The 20,042-nt window shown below is 39.1% G+C and overlaps 1 protein-coding gene across 2 annotated transcripts; it reads left to right on the top strand.

The window, feature by feature from the left end:
• The first annotated feature begins 7,743 nt into the window (after positions 1-7,743).
• LOC146614014 (tumor necrosis factor-like) lies at positions 7,744-9,154 on the top strand. 2 transcript variants are annotated; one of them, XM_085377694.1, is made up of 4 exons: positions 7,744-7,914; positions 8,038-8,065; positions 8,208-8,264; positions 8,697-9,154. In XM_085377694.1, exons 1-4 carry the CDS (start codon positions 7,744-7,746, stop codon positions 9,152-9,154), a joined length of 714 nt encoding a protein of 237 aa, XP_085233820.1. The 2 variants fall into 2 exon arrangements, with proteins under 2 accessions (XP_085233820.1, XP_085233819.1); XM_085377693.1 differs by having other exon boundaries at positions 8,038-8,069; positions 8,206-8,264.
• The last annotated feature ends 10,888 nt before the right edge of the window (positions 9,155-20,042 follow it).

Raw genomic sequence — 20,042 nt, 5'->3', positions numbered from 1 at the left:
CAGAATACATGAAAAATTATGCCTTTATTATTGTTGGACTATTGTTGGACACTTTCCACTTGATCAAGAATACACGCCTTAATTCTGCAGACATAAATGATGTTTTTATTAGATTTTACATTAATTTATACACCTCTTACTTTGACCCAGATATTAAAGATATTTGCAAAGTCATCAGTACGTCACACTAACTGATGCACTTGATTTCTGGCCCAGCAGGTTCTCAGTTTTGGAGGAATAATGTGGTTGCTACAGACCATGTGGTATTAGTTCATCAGCTCAATTTTAAATTCAGGATTCAGTGCAGTTACTTTGTATAGTAAATTGTATAGCATATGTACAATATAGAGCATTAATAAGTCATTCCAGGGCAAAGTAATGTCACAACACTTATTATGCATTTATAATACAGAATTACAACCAGGAGACAAAAACAGCAAGAAATGAAACCAAAACTAGAAAAGCATTTCCTGAAGAAACTGCGGTGTGAATGCTGATAGTTGAATCTTTTGAGCTGAAATGTAATAACTGCTGGAATGTTAAGTTAAAAATGTTGAATGAGCTGAAATACACAGAATCATTCACTTGAAGGTTAATGTTCAAAACTGCTGTTTCAAACTTTCAAAGTTGGAAAGCAGCTGAACAGGTTTGACATGTACATTAGAAAAAGCTGACTAATGACAAAAGAAAATGTAGAGTCAGAAAACACCTGAATGAAAGCTCATATTCTTTAAATTAGCAGAAGAGTGGAATTATGTATTTTAAATGTCTAAACTCAAGAATCACAAATGAAAAAAGATGCTTGCATGTCTACTCTAATCTGCTGTGTGTGTAGATCACTGCAGGAGGAATCCTGAAGTAGAGCTGGGTTGATGGTAATAAAAGTGGAACTAAAGTCCACAAAAAGTAGCCTGGCATAAGTTCCTGCACAGTCCAGATTGTCTGTCAGAAAAGAGCTCATCCAAATCTTCGGAGAGTCATCAACAGACCTGTGGAGTGTGTGTGTGAAACGCTGGGAAAACCAGAAAAACAAAGAATTAAGATAAAAGAATGAGCAACAAATCAGAAACCCAAAATTCATCAATCATCAGGACTTAGAACATGACATGCTTTTTACAGAATTTTAAAAGGCTTATAGATCTAGAAAGCTACAAATACACAATATATTTTAACATTAATCAATACCAGCAGTTAGGGCTGGGCTATATCATACCGTTCACGGTAATACCGGTATAATGTTGGGCAACGATAGGAAAATGAAATATCGCCATAGAATATGGGTAAAACGCGCATGCGCAGTGCCTTTGTTTACATACGCACATGGCGACGATGCAGAATGAGAAGAGCGAAAGCAGATCGTTGAATGAAACGGATGAACCAGAATTGGTTTGTAAAAATGCTGCAGCTTCAGTGGTGTGGGACTGGTTTGGCTTTCATCCGTCAGATACACAACAAAGCACTATTTTTGGTAGAGCATGCTAGCGGGCCGTCGTTATTACCGTGTTTTTTGGAAAATACAGCGCACTTAAAATCAATCCTTTGATTTTTCTGAAAATCGACAGAGCCCCTTATAATCCCGTGTGCCTTATGTATGAACTCTGGTTGTGTTTACTGACCTGGAAATGATTTTATGTACACGGCACTCGAAAATCTGTCAAATGTTTCAGTACGACTTTGCTAAGCTATGAACCCGCACCGCTTGATGGATTGTCGGAGCATTACGGCTATCGTAGGCAGGAGCCTGGCGGAGTGATACTACTGTGCTTCAACATAATGTTACCGTATTGTGTGTGTGTGTAACCTCTTTTTAACTTCAGTGGATATTATACATGGTTATGCTGAGGATATGTCGGCCAATTTCCACTGGAAATGCCTTTTGGTTAAACTGTCAGCGAGGAATTTGCACTGTTACATTTTTATATAACTTTAATGCACATAAAAAAGCTGCTTGTTTAAATGAAAATACATTGATGGGTTTTTTTTTTTTTGCACTAATAAAGTTGAGGAATTGTAAAGTATTTTGTCTAGTGTCAATTATATCGTCAGTTATATTGTTATCGCAAATTTTCAAATGTATATCATGATAAATATTTTTGGTCATATCGCCCTGCTCTACCAGCAGTGATATTCTAAATATGTCAAACCACTGTGACCTACTCCTCCTCCGCCATTATGTCAAAACGCACCTCACAACAGGAACAAACATGCACGTAACAGCTCGTGGTTTAGTTGCGAAAAGGAGACAGGAAACACCAGTATCGCAAACAATTTCTTTCTACCTGGTTTCATCCACAGCTACAAAACTCCACAGGACTTCCTCCTCCCTTCCACTCCTTGATTCCTTTCTGAGCACTGGCCTTGCCCAGACAGGTAAGTTGAAATAATGGACAATGAGATGATGCAGTAACTATTGCCTCAGCCCCAGTTGCATAACTCTGGTTTTTCCTTTTTCCCAAAGTCATCACATTATCTCAAATGCATGTGGTTACTTGTCACCCATGTGACTTGACAGTATTTATAGTTTTTAGAAAAGAGTTTTGTTTTCATTTCCTATTTGGAAAGAGGTCACCTGGTTCACTGATTCTCTTCAATTCATTTGGCTTCTACATAAAAGCGAAAGAACAGAAAAGAAAAATAAAAGCAAATACTCCCTATAACCAAACCCAATGACTGTTTTTAACATATGTGCTAAAATCTGGTATCCAGCATATCTATCTAGCTATCTATCTTTTTTCTCTCAGAGAAAGATAGGTACGTTGGCATATACATATACTTTCTGAAGTAAAAATCAAATGATTTCAAAGAAAAAGGGGCCATTAATCAGATGTTAATCATCTAGTGGGAAGCTTAAAAGCATGATGACTGTTAGAGCATCACATTAATGTACGAGGTGTCACATCAGTGTGTAATATTCATTCACATGCTTCCATATACCCCGCCCTGTGACAGATGGAGTAGGTTCCCGCAACCCTGCAACCATGAATTAGATAAGAAGTTATATGAAATTGGTTGGAGGGATGGATGGACTTTCATGCACTGTGCATCACTACTGTAGAAAATTGTGTTTGTGTGAATCTATTACAATGCATTTTGATAAATCCATTTGTATCCATTTTCTGGCTCCACTAAATTAAAAATTTATCTTGGTGCACAAAACTACACTGATAAATACGAGTTTATTTATTTTGGAATTTTCCCTGTTTAAAAGTGAATCAAACCAAGAAGGTAAAGCTCTGGGGTTTCCCCTCTTCTGTCCTTAGATAACCTATCATCATCATCATCAGCCTGAAACCTTCCTTTCTCTCTTTTCAAGTGGTTACAGTTGTTATACGAGTGATTCATGGTTGTTTCCCCTAAAATTGAATGGGGCATTTATTCTGTAGAATAAAGGCCACACGGATTAACAAAAATTGAGAGTTTCACCATCTGCTGGTACCCCGCAGAGTTTGGAAATGATTGTACAAACCATTTACAGTTTAGTTTGGTTAAAATTCTTGAATTAAGCGAAGTGATTTGAATAAGTGTAGTAACTTCGATTTCTATTTCAGCTAATCTCTGCTTTGCTTCCTGTCTTCACACAAGTGCTCAAGACTCTGTAATCCAAGACCCAAGAATGTGAGAAGTAGTTATAGTTTTGCATTATGCATCAGATCTGGCTCTTTCAACCCCACAGAGGGTCTTTTCCATATACAGATTCAAGTTTCTGCAGCCAGAGGTCAGCAAGCCAAGGTCTCTGTCCTTGTTTGAGTCATGATGCTAGCATGATGCCCACCCAACCAACATTTACTTAGTCCCTATAGGTGCAGGTCACCAGGAATTGAAAAATTTTCCATCCAAGCCTGGCTCCATGAACACATTTTATCTGACCCTCATGAGAGGGTCAGATAAAATGTGACAATAATAACAAAATGTTGCAACAACAACAATAATAACCTCTGTAGATAAATTGCAATTTGTGAGTAATAGTCACAGTATAACATGGCAATTTTTAAACACATTTTTCATCAAAATCTTTCTAGAGAGATTTCCACATCATATTTTTGGTGAGCTATTTATCTACTAGAGCTTTTCGAATCCTGTCTTGTAAAGAGGAAGCTGAGTAGTGGGCCATTCTACAAAAAGCACTGTGTATTCCTCCTTTCTCAGGGAATGTATCAAGTCTTTTTTTAGATAAAGGGAGTTTGGTTCTCGTGGCAGTTTTAGAAAGAGAAAAAAGCATGACAAGCTGACTGATGTACTGCGACATGAGGGGAGTTTTTTTTTTCACATCCTTTTGCTAAACAAAATACCAAACTCTGTGTGTAAGTGGGCCGGAGACCACATGAGGGGCAGTTTCTGAGGAAAGAAAAAAAATTTAAATATAATTTCTGTCTTGTTGTTGCGTATACTCCCCTGCTGCTGAAGTTCACCCTCTATGGAAAACCATGTTTAGTCATTTTCACTGAATGACATATAAAATGATACATGGAAACATAAAAATGTGTTATAAAGTATCTTTGCTTATTTGAATGCATCTTGACATCTTTGATTCCTCTTCTCCTTTTCAGTGTTTTAGTTGATTGTGTTAGATTTTATCTTGGTATGTGTCTGTGACGATAGACAACAGTCTCCAAACAGTTTGTGGTTGGGCGTGGTCTTTTATTCCATGGCCAGTTTTGTAAACTAAAGTAGCACTGAAAGAGTTTTGTGGAGTTACAGTAAAAGGTTGTACTTTGCCTTCCGGTTAAGGCAGATTTGGAGACATTTGGAGACAGTTCTTGTAATAAAGTTGGATATCATTGCTGCTATAAGACAATAAAACTACATTAAAACAGATGAAATGTTTTGAGTATTCTGGATTTGATGTATGTATTTATTTTAACCTTTGATGCTTTAACATAATTGTAGTCCACATAGTGAACAATAGCTGACAGTGTGTTACTGTGTTTCTTCCATAACTGTTTCATGTGTACTTCAGCCAGTTTTTTGTCTGCCTTTCAGATATTTCTTACACTAAAAGTTTTTTTTATTGTCTGTAATAATAATTAACAACAGCTAGCATCTCATCAGTTAACATTCGCCATTTTGGAAACATGCCAAGCCAAATTATCTAGCATAATACAGTGTGAGCAGGATGTGACTACACAGTAGCACCAAATGCTGATAGTAAAACTTCTGTGTGTGACTGTGTGCCAGAATAAGTGCTGTATGAATAGTTGAAGGTGGTTTGCAATATGCTTTAAGTGAGTGACCAAATTAGAAAAGGTCTATATAAATGTAGTCCACCACAGACATGAAGTGTCACCAATTTAATCATGTCAGTGTCCTTCAGAATCTATTACTCTGTCCACTGTCTAATATATGTTGAACAAGTCCTTTCTAAAGAGAGCAAATTTGTTTCATATGCTAATGTTGTGGCCATCAGTGTAAGAAGTAAACTTTCTGAATTTGATGTGCCGTGCTGTCGCTATGAGTCTTCCTGTGGGCATTGCGAGCACACTCAGTTTTTATTTATGCAAATATATTGGTTTTAGCTGATACAACTCCACTGTTTGCAACCTCTCTGTCTATCTTACTGGTCACACTTCTTTCCTGTTTCCCACTGTTGTTTCATAGCTAATACAAATATATACATATATGATAGCTATAGAAAAATAGAGCTCATCTTATCTTGACCACCACTGGTGACATCATTTAACACCTTAAGATGCTACTCCACCCAAAATATAGTTTGAGCATGAAAGGCTCACTTTCGCGTGAAGATGACTGTTAAAAACTTGCAGCTTAAAGAATAAAGACAGACATTCTCCATGATGACTGTGATACAGTCACAAAGCCTCCCCAATAGGCATGGCTGTTTTACACAACTGTTATTTTGTAAGCTCATGTGAAAGGGATATCATATGTTCTTCTACATTATCTCTGTAGAGAAGGTTTTAAGGTTTGTTCGTTTTGGTGTTGTGACACCCTCTGGGTAGCTGTTTTTAAACTATGGGCCAGAGATAAGCCTGAGGCCCAGGAGCTACACCTTAACCTTTGTGGTGTTCGAGATCTGGGATTTCCACCACCAGCTATCGTCGGTTACCTCTATGAAACCAAAGACTACTTCAAAATAAAGTGCTATTTTCTTTTTCTCTTCTGAAGATGGTTTAAAGTGATTGTGAAGTTGAAATATCATTATATGTTAGTCAGCATCTAATGTAAATAAATCACTTGTTATTGCTTTTACAATTGGCTGAAATATACCACCTTTAAACTTATGTTGAGCACTCAAAGTATTTTCCACACAGTCCCATATACCATCATACAGCTTTTTTTTCTGGCTGTTTCTGACATTTACACAATCAGTCACACTCTAGTGGGGGCAATGAGGACAACATGGGGATTCAAGATCTTGCCTATGTAGATCTACCAGTGGTAGACAACCCGCTACCACAGCCTCCCACGCTGTTGCAGCAAATGTAGAACGGTGTTCCTCTTTCCAGGGCATGGTTTGTCAGTGACGATGAAAAGACATTCAGATGCAGCGTGTTCCCATTTTTCAGTTTTTCAAGATCAATTTATGACATTCAATTCAGAATAGTAATGAACTCTGGTTATCTGACTAGAGTGCTGACTAAATCTTCAACACTTATGAAACACCTACACTCATCCTTACTCATTACAGTTACCATATGATCTTTTCATACAAACAAGCCATGGAAAGGATTATTAATGATACAGTTTCAGATGGTTTGTAATCATGTATTACATATATTCTACCTTTTATATAACCTCTTATCATTAATCAGTCCATCATTTCCATTAATCATTGATCTATCCAAGCTGTTAGAGAGCAAGAAGGTGGTGTCCACCCTGAAGGGCTTGTCATGCCATCTCAGGGCACACAGAGATACAGACAGACAAGCGTTTGCACTCAGAACATACTTCATAGAGTGCCTTTTAGTAATTAGAACAACATCTTATTTGTATATCACATTTAAAACATGCATCCCAAAAGGTTGATTCTGTTGTAGCGTTTTCAGTGGGAGAAACGTTTCGTCACTCAGTGTTTCGTGAGTGACGAAACGTTTCAAAAAACCTTTATAAAATTATTAGGGAAGTGACACATGTACTATAAATGTAGGTTGACAATGACATCACTGGCAGTTAATTGTTGGTGGAATATCAAACACAATAACGTAAAAAACATTTGGCAATAGTGGTCAAACTGACTGACGAATAGCTGAAGGTTGCAGACTTTTCTGTGACTTATTGCCCCACATTTGAACTGGCTTTCAGTGTGTCTGCCCCACATAGAAACGAAGACAACACAACAACATATGTGAACACTTCACATCAATAGCTAACATGTGCTTTTTAAAAATTTAGAATAGTAGAATAGAGTGATCTGTGGTCTTGCCTGTGTACGCAGGTATACAGCAGGTGAGTGTATGTGCCTGTTTGAAATGATCTATTGAGTTGTGTGGGTGTGCACTGAGGTGCAAAAGGGGATTCCACACAGGTGTCTGGTTTTTTATTTGATGTTGGTATAACTCCATCATACACATGCCATGTGCAGAGGAGGTGTGGTGCGTAAGATCCTCCCAGGCACTGGGTCTCTATTTCTCATTGAGTCTCCACATGTGTGACATCATTGGAGTTTCCCCCTCTATCGGTGAGAGCCTTTTAAAACAGCCTCTCACAGATAGCGGCATCAAACAAGAAGAAGAGGTGGAAGAAGAGGAGGAAAGGCTGCTAAGAAGTGAACTGTACCTAAAAACAATGGAAGGTGAATGCATGGTCGCGCTGGATACAATGATCGACAAAGACACAGAGAAACAGGCAACACAGGAAATCAAGCCCAGGTCAAAGCTAACCATGGCCCTCCTGGCATTCACACTTTGCCTCGCTGCTACTGCTGCTGCTGCCCTCGTTGTTAACAGGCGTGCTGAGGTGGGTTTTAAAATTCTCTCTAAACTACTCAAGAGCGCCATTGACTCTCACAGTGAATGAACTGTTTCACCTAAAACCAACCAGTCTGTAACAGCGTTCTGTGTCATGCTCTATTTCAAACAGGCTCCTGGACAAAATGAGGACAATTTTGGTGAGTACCCTCAACTCTTACAAAAGTAGTGGACTTATTGATGTTTGTTTGTTTTTTGTTTGTTTTTTTAGCTTAGTAATGTTAGTGACTAGTAGGCGAAAACACTGTATAATTCATATTCTCTGTCTTTTCTTGTTCCCAGATCTCCATCACACTTTGAGGCAAATATCAAATGTGAGAGCAGCCATTCATTTGCAAGGTAAGGGATGAAACCCAAGTAAAAAAAAGTGCAAGGCATATTTTAGACTGATTGTGGAGAACCATACTACACCTTTCCCAGTATTGTAATCATGAAATCACACGTCTCTGTGAGATTCATGGGACATTTAGTGGATCATAATTGGAGGAAGTTCTTGATTCAGGAAGCTTACCAGTTTTTCCAGAAAGTTTTAGAACTTCTCCTTGATTTTTAAGGGCACATTATGCCTGTTTCCTTTGGATATTTTGGAGATTTAAATGAGTTCTAGTTAGACTGAAGAATGTAGAGGATAAATGAGAAATAGGCTCATGTCACTGCAACAGAATTCATTTGAAATTTCTCTTCAGGAACCCCTGACTCAAGTGCAGTTTTATTTCACTGTTAATCAGAAATTCACCATGGTGTCTGCCATTTGTCTGTACTATTCAACAGGAGTACACAACTATAGTAGAAAGACCTCAGTGGAATGGCAGAAGGATGTGGACCAGTCCCACTCTCAGGGAGGACTAGAGCTCGATAAAAATGAAATTGTGATTCCTCGAGATGGCCTCTACTTTGTTTACAGCCAAGCATCTTTCCGGGTTGACTGCAGCAGCGATGCCGACGATACCTCCTCACACCCCATGGTCCACCTGAGCCACACTGTCAAACGCTGGTCTCGCTCATATGCACCTAAATATGTGACCATTCTCCACTCTATCCGTACAGTCTGCCAAAAGACAACCAGTGGGGATTCAGATGAGGATGGGAACTGGTACGCTGCAGTTTACATGGGGGCTGTGTTCAACTTGTATGCTCATGACAGACTGAGAACACAGACAGAGGAGGCAATGCTGGAGAAATTGGAGGATGAGCCAGGGAAGAACTTCTTTGGTGTTTTTGCCTTGTGAGGAGAGGTGTCTGATGAATGTAGGTGAAAAGGTGACCTCAGACTCCATTTCTCCACCATGACCTGCTGTCCTTCTGGAAGGCTTTTAACTATTGAATGTGAGGAAACCACAGATGGTTCACATTGCACTAAAGAGGTGATGGAAAATGTACTTTAACCATCAGCCATACTTGAAATATTTGTATCAGCAAGTCATTTCATTTTTGTAAGTAAATCAAACTATTGTAACTACAGCAGTCAACCAAAGAGTGCTACCATGTCACTACAGGCTGACAGAATAGAAAAACAAAGGGTTTACTTTTTGGGGAATTTATTTATTTAACATATCTTTGTCGTATTTATTTTATTTGTTGTATTTATTTATTTATTTATTGAAATATTGAAATACTTATATATTTATTAATTTTATTGTGTGTTTTATAATGAATGTCCTACTGTATTTGTGCTGATTTTTATGTATGAAACTATTTGTTTCGTTTTATGGCAAGTACAAACAAATGTCTGAGGATTTATAGTGCCTGTGGTACTCTGAAATATTTGAATAAAACTCAGCTTATAAAGAAATCATGTTTGCAAGAGCTGTGTTTATCATTTTACAAACCAGTGAAAAAAAGAAAAAATATCAAACATGCTACAGGGTCAAACTAAACAGAGCAAACAAATGAGCCACAACGGCCACCCCGCCTCTCGCCCTATGACAGCTGGGATAGGCTCCAGCGCCCCCCACGACCCTGAAGAGGATAAGCGGAAGCGAATGGATGGATGGATATTTAAAGTGAATTTAATTTCATTTGTGCTTTTAAAAAGGAGACCCACGTTTCACTCTAAATTGTCACTGTCTGCAGGATTTGATACCATTACAAAGTGGCAGACCACGTAACGTTACAGAACTGCGTTGCTGACACAATAAATGCAGTTTCAAATCCCTCGTGTACGGAACCTGGTTTAAAGCCTGATTCCAGGATGGGGTTTCTGCTAATGTTTCAGACATTGCTGTTAATGTCTAAAAGCTGATATTAGAAAGCTTACATGTTACTTATGGTAATGTAACCTCTCAGAAAAACTTGATATGGTTTGTTTTTTTGATTCAACTCAATCAAAACAAACAATCAAAAAAAGCCATTCTAGAATTAAATAGCATTTTAATGCCAACACTTTTGAAAAATTTAGTCAATGCATTTTAATTAGACAATATGTTAAACCCCTTCTGAGTTAGATTACTTTAATTAAAAATACATGGTAACATGTATTTAAGTGCAGGGCTGCATGGTTACATGACTGATGTGACTTATGTGACTTTTGACTGTGTTCGTATGAGCTCATCACTGCTGACAGTGGGTAATATTAGCCTGGTTATTACGTAAGATACTATGACTTAGCTCTGTGTTCATATTCATTAACAGTGCAAGTTTTTGTATTTGGCACTGTGAAAGTTTCCAGTAGAGTAATAATTCCTCAACACTTTAACAGAATGGAAGAGAGAAGGGGAACTCCCTGCTTATGTGGTAATTCCCCTGCTTCCTCCTCCAGCTGCCTACAGAGCTGTACCAAATATCACCAGTGGAAAGTATTTATCTCACAGTAAATAGCTTTTTTTATACTGTCTTTTTTGTTTATTGACCACACTTCAAGAGGTCCCTAAAAACCCTACACGGATAATGGCAGAAGAGATGCATTTTTAAGTCCGACTGTATATCTTTGTAAATTTTTTATTTTTATTTTTTTTTATGTTAAATAGATTTGCAAGAATTTTATGTAAATTTGGTTCATTTTTTCATTATGAGTTATTGTGTGAAAAAACAAAAATCGGTGGCACGGTGGTTAGCACTGTTGCCGCACAGCAAGAGGTTCTGAGTTCAATTCCACCATCATCCTTTCTGTGTGGAGTTTGCGTGGGTCCCACCTGGGTACTCTGGCTTTCTCCCACAGTCCAAAGACATTAGTGATGTGTTGGTCGCGAATGGAACGACTCTTAGAGCCGACTCTTTGAAGTGAACGACGAGAGCCGGCTCCTTATTAGGAACCGTGGGTTTTTTTCTTTTTCCTTCTCTCTTCTTCTCTCTCACCCTTTTTTCCTGCTTCACTCCGGTACGCGAGCCTTGTGCTTTGTGCTGGGCAGAGGGGGGAGGGGCGGTAGTTACACTCGCAGTAGCACAGGAACAGAGCGGGAGGGAGAGAGAGAGAGAAAGAGAGCCAGGGACAACAACGTCACATTAGAAAGGTGATGATAAACGATTCAGAAAGTTTATTCATGCAGGTCCATATGACAGAGAATGTGCATCTGCTTTTTGTTTTCATATTTTAATTTATATTTAATTGTGTTGTGGTTTGCAGTGTTTTGTGTTGTTTCACTTTAAATGTGTTTCAAAGGAAAAACCTGAAAATTTAAATAGTTAAAAGTTGAAATGTAAATAGTTGGTTTTTGTATTATATGATTTATTTATTACATTTTATGTGGAGTGAATAAATAAAAGTATATTTACGGTGGCCCCTACAAACAAAGCACGTACGAACTCCAAAACACGTACGAAACACAACAGAAGTGCTCCAGGATGCTAGGGGGCAGTGTTGAGCTTTTGTTACCTAGTGGCTACACAAGCCAGGAAGTACCAACGACCGGATTTGGTGTGAGGTAGTAACAGGTAAATGAACATTTTTTAAAAAATTATTTGAATAATTATGAGTGCTTGTGTATAAATACACAAACAATACACATATGCTTTCAATTGTGCAATTTAAGTGATCTAGGTAGCTCTGTTTTGGAAGTTCAGTTCATGCTAGAAATGTGTTTTGGAGTTTGTACGTGCTTTGTTTCTAGGGGCCACCGTATGTATTTATATATAAACATATATAAATAAAACCACATTTTTTTTACATTAGTAATTCCTTTTGTGCATAATTTTATATTGTTGTTAATAACAAATTAATTAAAGCAAGAAAACAACCTGAAGAGCCGGTTGGGAGCCGAAAGAGCCGGCTCTCTAAAAAGAGCTGGAAATCCCATCACTAAAAGACATGCAGTTAGTGGGGATAGAATCAGAAAGACTTTATTTATCTCCAAGGGCCAATTAACATACGACAGAGCAGCATAACGTTGAAGATAAGGACAATAAGAACAGGCAATAAGAGTCAGATAATAAATACACAGAATATACACAGCTTTAAAATTACACAGTTTTAAAATTAAAGTGACTAAAAGGTGAATAAATAACTGTAAGTGACTAAAAGTGAATAAAGTGTCGGTAGTATAAAAAGAATGTAGAGTAGTTGATGTTTCTGGTGTGGGAAAGCAGAGTGGCTTTGGGGACAAAGGTGGCTCTCCTCTCTCAGTCCTGCAGGAAATGCAGCGGAGGCGTCGCCCAGAGGGGAGCCATTGAAATGCGGGGTGAAGAATGTGAGAGGGGTCGTTGATGATTTTGGCTGCCTGTCTAAGGGCCTGTGGGCTGAAAACCTGTGCCAGAGTTCTGACAGGCAGGCCAATGATTTTAGAGCACACTGATGCCATGTGTTGCAGGCTGTTCCTGTTCTGAAGGCTGAGGGAGTGGAACCAGCAAGTGATGGAGAAGGTCATGATGCTTTCCAGGAAGGCATGGTAAAAAGCCATCATGATGGTGTGCTGACTCCAAAGCAGTTGAGTTTCCTATAGTGATGTGCGATACCACTGATTTCCTTTCCGATCCGATACCAAGTAAAATTCAGGGTGGTATCGGCGATACTGATCCGATACCGATACTCTGTACAAAAACTTAATGTTTCATTGCATTTCATAATACAATATATAATTGTATTATGTAATTGTAATAATAACATAACCATATTGCTTCATAATGATTAGAGGACATCAGACAACTTGTTTTTATTGCTTAATAATGCAGAATAATCATATAGAAATAAAAAAAACCTGACGTTGTGCGCTATTTGAGCATGTTTCCTGCCTGCAGCACTAAAGGACTGTGCGAGAGACATCTGTCTCGCCCTAGCAGCACCTGTCCCTGTCCTCCTCTTCAGTTCGCCTCAACATAAGCTTATCATATTCTGTGATGTGATTTCCTCCGAGGTGTTTGACGAGGTCAGTGGTGTTGCCACAACAACGTGTCCACACAGGACTCTGTTTGCGCTCAGCCATTGTTGTGAGTGTGCACGCCAGGGGCTGCCACACATTTATACAGCCGTATTCCGCATATGACTATGAAAGGCGTAAGAGGAAGTAGTTCCTTCCAAATTAGACGATCCAAATTGTATAGTTTCTTTCCACTGCATTCATTTTAATGGAAAAGCTACAAATTTACCCCAGAGTACTAAAATATCGATATTATAATATGAGAATCGATTCTAGAACATAAATTGCTGGTATCGGAAGAATCAATATTTCAGTATCGATCCGCACACCACTAGTTTCCTAAGGAGGTATAGCCGTTGGTGGCACCTCCTGAGAATCTCCTCTGTGTTGGCAGAGAATTTCAGGAGGTTGTCAAAGATGGTTCCCAGGTATTTGTACTCCTCAAAGATAGGTTAATTGATCATTCTAAATTGCCCATAGGTGTGAATGTAGGTTGTCTATCTCTGTGTGCTAGCACTGCGACAGACTGATGACCTGTCCAGGGTGTACCCCGCCTCTTACCCCCCCCCCCCCCCCCCCCCTCCCCGCGACCCTGAAAAGGATAAGTACAATGAACAAAACATTTTGAGAAAAACAGTTTGTTTTATTTTCATTCTTGCAAATGAAATAATCTGCCATATTAAATGTAACAGCATATAGAAATATAGTTTGAATACTGTACCACATGAAAGACATGTTAAATATGCCAAATAATCAATTGTAATTATTTACATAACCAATATTTACACTCTGTGTGCATATTTTCATATGTATGAACAGCACATCTCCACTGCTTTACAGACTCTACAGTTAATTCACATCAACACACACAAACATACATTACATTAGATATTTACACAGGATCACCGGAAACAAATTTAGCCGAAGCACTGAACAATGTTTGCGTGGTTCACACATCAGTACCTCCTAATTAACTTGTTAGTCTACTTGGGGCAAGGTGCTTGGGACAATTTAGATTACCCGTGCTAACGAAACAAGCTGTGCTACCACAGAAAGAAAAATGAGTCTTGAGATCACACTGAATATTTGTCACGTGTAGAATATTCCCATATATTGGATTCAAAGAAACCGACATGACAACACAATGGAACGCTGGATCCTCAGTGAAATAAAAAGCTGTCACAAGAAGAGGCAGAAGTGAAACTCTTTGCTGAGAGGAAGACAATCAGTTGTGGTTGAAAGCGCTAAGAACAGCTTGTGAGAGGGGAGAATTTCCTTTTGTCTTTCCTTTCGTTTTTGGTCAAATGTCACGATTTTTGGAAATCAAACAAAATAACACAAAGAGGGGATGAAACGCTGCAGTTAGCTAACCTCTCACATCAAGCCATGTAGATGGTGTTCAGGTTAGGACTTAGCATTAGCGTTAGGATTATTTTAATTATTTCTTCAAAAAATTAATCAAAAAACTCCATGGCAACCTTACCATTATAAAGACACTAAATCTGTGATATAAATTATGGGTCTGTGCTCAGAAATAAAAACAGTGTGAGGCTATCAAAGAGTCATGAGTGGGTAATTTGAGCCTCTAATATGATTGAAGCTTACTCTGTTCTTTGTAAGAGTTTCAGAGGACACTACGTGTGGCCCAAGCAGTGTGCAGCCATGTAAACAGCCATACTGTTTCTATGTTTGTTAACATTTTTTCCTCCAATGCCCCTGCAGCCTGTGGCAGCTGCTTGAACTGTAAAAAAGTGGTGGCCCTGTCAGGGTCCTGGATGTGAGCGACCCAGGGTCCTTGAGCAGTTATGGACTTGTATTATATTATATGTGTTTTTGCTGCTCTGCACTGCTGTTTTTGTTGTCCAGGTGTGCGTGTTTGTGTGGGTGCGGCTGTGACAGGCACCTTCAGGCCTGGTGGGTGTGGCCCTGCCAGGTGGTTGGCCACACCTGAAGACCATCACACACCTGCAGCTGATTAAGCCTCGTCGGAGAAACTACTTAAGAGTGTGATGGAGCTCTCTCCAACGCTGGATCATTGTGTGACTTCACGTTAGGCTCTTGTCAAGTTAGTAAGGTTAGTCTGCTGCATTGTGGTGTTTCTGACGGCTGCCTCTTTGTTATTCCCTAAGAGAATGTGGAGACGAGAGGGCAGCGAGCACGGGGTGCTCAGACACTGAGGGGCGGAGACAAAGAACACTATCACTGGGAAGAGGACATGTCACGGGAGTCGGGAACGCACTGCGGATTTGTTGTTTTCCCTGCACTGTAAATAAACGCACTGTTGCATCAAAGAGTCCAGCATTTGGGTCCTCCTTTCCCCACATCCCCACGGTTGGGCAGCGTTAACCGTGACATGTCCAGGACTGTATCTTAAGTTTGAGGTGCGCTTCCACGTGTACGGGAGAAATGACCTCATGAAAACTGCTGGATTAACTACATCTGATCTTTACTGTGAGCAGACCATACCACAAAGACCAAAGATATGTCAAAATATGGTTTGATATGATAAGAATCAGGACAGTAGCCTGATGGCATTATCCCAATGCCAAACCGAATGAGAAAAAGGAAACTGGTTAGCATTATTTATTTCCATTTATTTGCATTGAACACCTTTCTCAGCATCAAGATTTCAGTTTAGCGTGAAACATGAATTCACATTTAATTTATTTTAATTGTTTTCATGTTATTTTTCTTTTGAGAAACAGGAGGAGAATGTTGTCAAAGTTGTGGTCAGTTTTTGTATTGTTTGTGGGTATGGAAACCTTTCTGACTGAATTAATAATGCCTGACCTGCTTTATATTACAAGAGTGCCCTTTGACCAGTGCTGAAGACATAGATGGTCTCGTTTCACTAAAGTCGGTAAGACCCAGTTAAACCATTTATGTCAACATAAAGCTCTGAACCCAGCGAACTTATCTCTGTTAGGCGTACAGAAATGAAGCATGATTTCAGTTTCTCCTATGAAACCCCCCCCTCCACAAAATAGAAGCAGAAGAGAGAACACAACAAAAAACGGAAATACAGCAGCAGCCCATACAGGGGAAATCTGACACCCTGGTGGTTTTCTTGTTCTGAATAAGTTTGTTTATAGCTGTGGAGGAAGTGTGTGTGAACTGTTGGTGAAACTTGAGTTCTAAGAGGAAATGATATGATCAACCTCTTTTGAGGGGGATTCAGTAGAGACTAAAGTAAAATACCATCATGCATCTTTTAGCTCAGAAACAAACCCTGTTTCATATTAATGTTGATGATACCCACATCTAGATCTCTTTCTGACTGGTGTGCCTTTGTAAATAAAGTCCAAATGAAGGTGCAGCCCTATTTAAATGGAACAAACTGTTTATTGTATATCATTACCTTAAAAATAATGTCAGTGACTAATACAAGTTATATAAAATGAATGATTTCTCCTGGTTTGTTGACCGGAGAAGCAAAACTGCTATTATTTAAATTTAAATTTATACCTACATACCATTAGGAATTTAAGTTTTGGCATTCTAAATGATTAATTTTTAACAACTCAGAAGTCTGTATCCAAGTAATTAAAAAATAAATAAAATAAAATCTTGTGTTAATGTATAAACCCTCCTGTGAGGAGGCTCCCAGGGTCTGTACACTCTTCACATTCTACATCAGGGCACCTCCACTCCTTCCACTCCAGTCAGCTTCACTACTAAACAAATCAGGAACCAGCTGATGAGACTCCAGAGGTCATAGCCCATGTCACAACGAGACCCATGGTGCTCATTGTGAACATCACACATCATTTTTCACTATCTATGGCCCACGATTAGCCCACTGATAGTCCTCTCCATTTTACCTGGTTAGTGAGCACGGTGAGATAAATGAGAGCCAGATGCTTCTCCTTCAGCACCTTCAGACAAGCCCTACTGTTTTTTAAACTGACAGCGATGTAGGTAGTTATGCGTCCTTAGTCATCTGGATTGCCAACTATCTGACTGTCAGACCACACTATGTGTGCCTGCAGTTTTGTGTGGTGGACAGTATGGTCAGCAACACAGATGCCCTGCAGGGGACCGTCCTGTCTCCTTTCTCTTCACTGTGTATAGACTTCAGAAACCTGCCACCTCCATTAGTTTTATGATGATTCTGCAGTAGTGGGATGTATCAGAGAGGGTGACGAGGATAAATATATTCTGATTCTGAGCAAAGCCTAATCTTGACATAATGATTCCTGGTGTTTATGTGGGGATTTTGCACTCTGAGAGACATATGGATGCTAGCCATGGGGGGATTCCCATGATGCACTGAGTATTTCCTTTTTAATCACCTTTCTGCATTGAATCACACTTGTTATTTATCTCTGGCTCTCTTCCACAGCATGTCTTTATCTGGTCTTCCTTCTCTCACCCCAACCGGTCGCAGCAGGCCGCCCCTCCCTGAGCCTGGTTCTGCTGAAGGTTTGTTCCTGTTAAAAGAGAGTTTTTCCTTCCCACTGTCGCCAAAGTGCTTGCTGGGTTTTTTCTCTGTATGTATTATTGTAGGGTCTACCTTACAATATAAAGCGCCTTGAGGTGACTGTTGTTGTGATTTGGCGCTGTATAAATAAAATTGAATTGAACTGAATTGAATGGCCTGCAGTGAACTCTGCTTTGAGCTTTAAAAACAAGGTGACAGGAACTGTTCATTGGAGTTGTCTGAAATACACTGCTGGCCATATAGTCAACAGGCTTACCATTTTTAATTGAAAGCTAGTCTGGTATTACATGTAGCTACTGCGTTTATTATAATTAACCATTCTGTAGTTGACATATTACCTTCAAGCTTGCAGTTTGAATTCAACACCAATTGTCATTTCTCCAAACAGAAAAAGGCAAAACTGGTAGAAAATGTTCACAACAGAACCAGATAAATGTTATGATGTTTTTTCAATTCATATGTTTAGCTGACACCCATCCTGTCCTAAGATGGGTGTCCGTGTACTACATGCTGCTGTAAACTTGCCAGTGGAACAGTAAAACACAACAAATCATGACATTAGCACCCCCAAGTGTATAGGACAGTGTAATTACATCCTAAAAGAAATATATGCTCGTGACATAAATAAGCAGCAACAATATTAAGCAACTAGAAAAAAGGTCTAAAAACTGATTTAAAAATTGGTCATGTTGTATTTTACAGCCTTAAACATAAGATCTGCAAATGTAATTCCTACAGCAAATTTAGTTTAAATAAAACATTTTAAGGTCTTATTTTGTTTGACTCTAATTTTAAACTCTTGAAGACATGTTAAACGTCTTCAAGTGACAGTGAGGGGTTTAGCATGAACACACCCAACTATGGATTCTCTCTAAACAGCGACCAGGAACACTGTTTAAACCACCACCAAACATTTAACCAGAAGAGCTACAGTGACAAAGCGAATTAAATAATGAACATAACCACTAACAAAATTTGCAACATTTATTTAAAAAGAAAATCATATTTTTTAGTCAGTCTCTTAAATCACTATTTAACCACATTAGAAGACCATATTATGAGTTCTAAATGATTGCTAGGCTGTTGTTGCGGCATTTGATTATTTTTTAAACTGTGATTTAAAAGTGTCTTAAATGTGCCCTGTATGAACTGAGACCCTCTAGCCTGCATTTTCCTTAAAATATTTAAATAAAATAGTAATTTTATGAATAATAATAATGATGTACTGTAAGTTTTGTGCACGTTTTATGTGTTAGGAGCTGGGACGGGTGTGTTCTATTGTGTTTTGTGTCGTTTCCTTTTTTGGAATAGGCTGCTGGGCTGTGATCATCACGGTTTCCCTGATGCACCCTTTGAGCATCAGGCGTCATCAGCCGGACTATTTAAGAAGCAGCTCTCAGGTGTCAGATTATTGTCTTAGCCTCAAGCAGTAACGGATCACCCGTCTTTTATGTACTACTTTGATAACCAAGGTATTCACAGATTTCCTTCTCCTCTGCTTCCTGTCAAATGACGACACTCTCTGCCCAGCCAACCACCTGTCCACTTCACCGTGCTACCTCAGTTCATCTCTTCTGGACCCCGTCACTCCACTCGCCTACACTGTTGCTGGTCCCCGCCTCAACCTCCTGTTTTATGTACCTCCCCAAGTCCGTACTAACCGTGTGGCGACTAAGCTCTCGAATTCCTTGTGAACATTTCCGTATCTCCTCAGCTCTGTTGCTATCGGTCACTAACTTCCTTTTCTCCTCTTCCCCCTCTGGATAGTTTGAGTTTTCCATTCAATCTCATGTAAGTGTTATGTTTGATATTCGTCCTCACTGTAAATAAACCTGTTTAACTGCAACCGTGTCTGTCTGAGTGATCTGCCACCTGGGTCCACCTGACACTATGTCTATTACATACACCAGTGGGGGATGCTGACTATCATGCCTAGGTCAGCAGCTTTATCATGAATCTGTGAACATCATCATAATAGGCATGCTGATAACTGTGTGCATATCAAAGCTCCTTTTATATGTTTCTAGTTTTTTAAATGATTCAGCTAAAGAAACTCTCATTGGTCTAACTTCCGTGTTCAGTGTCAGTGGCAGCTGTTGTTCTTATGGTCATCGCAGACAGAATGCTCTTCTTCTTGTTTCATAAATGATTACTTTGAATTTTGATAGTAAGCCTGTCAGTGCTGAAAATACCGTTGTATGCAATGTTCAACTTGATTTGTACTTCTGCATTAAATCTAGTACACAGAAATTTAGTTACACATTGTAGCAATGCACACCACAACCATAAAAGTCTGTAAACACAGTCTTTTGGTTTGCTCAAAGATGTTATCACTGGGGAACAAATGTAGAATGTAAGTATGTATGTAGGCTATAATTATGTCTATCT

The sequence above is a fragment of the Diplotaxodon limnothrissa genome, linkage group LG18 (genome assembly GCF_057381915.1).
Source record: "Diplotaxodon limnothrissa isolate DT_005_m linkage group LG18, D_limnothrissa_male_GT1.1, whole genome shotgun sequence".
Lineage (NCBI taxonomy): Eukaryota > Metazoa > Chordata > Actinopteri > Cichliformes > Cichlidae > Diplotaxodon > Diplotaxodon limnothrissa.
The sequence above is the reverse complement of the archived record's forward strand: the minus strand, read 5'-3'. Positions and strand labels throughout refer to the sequence as shown.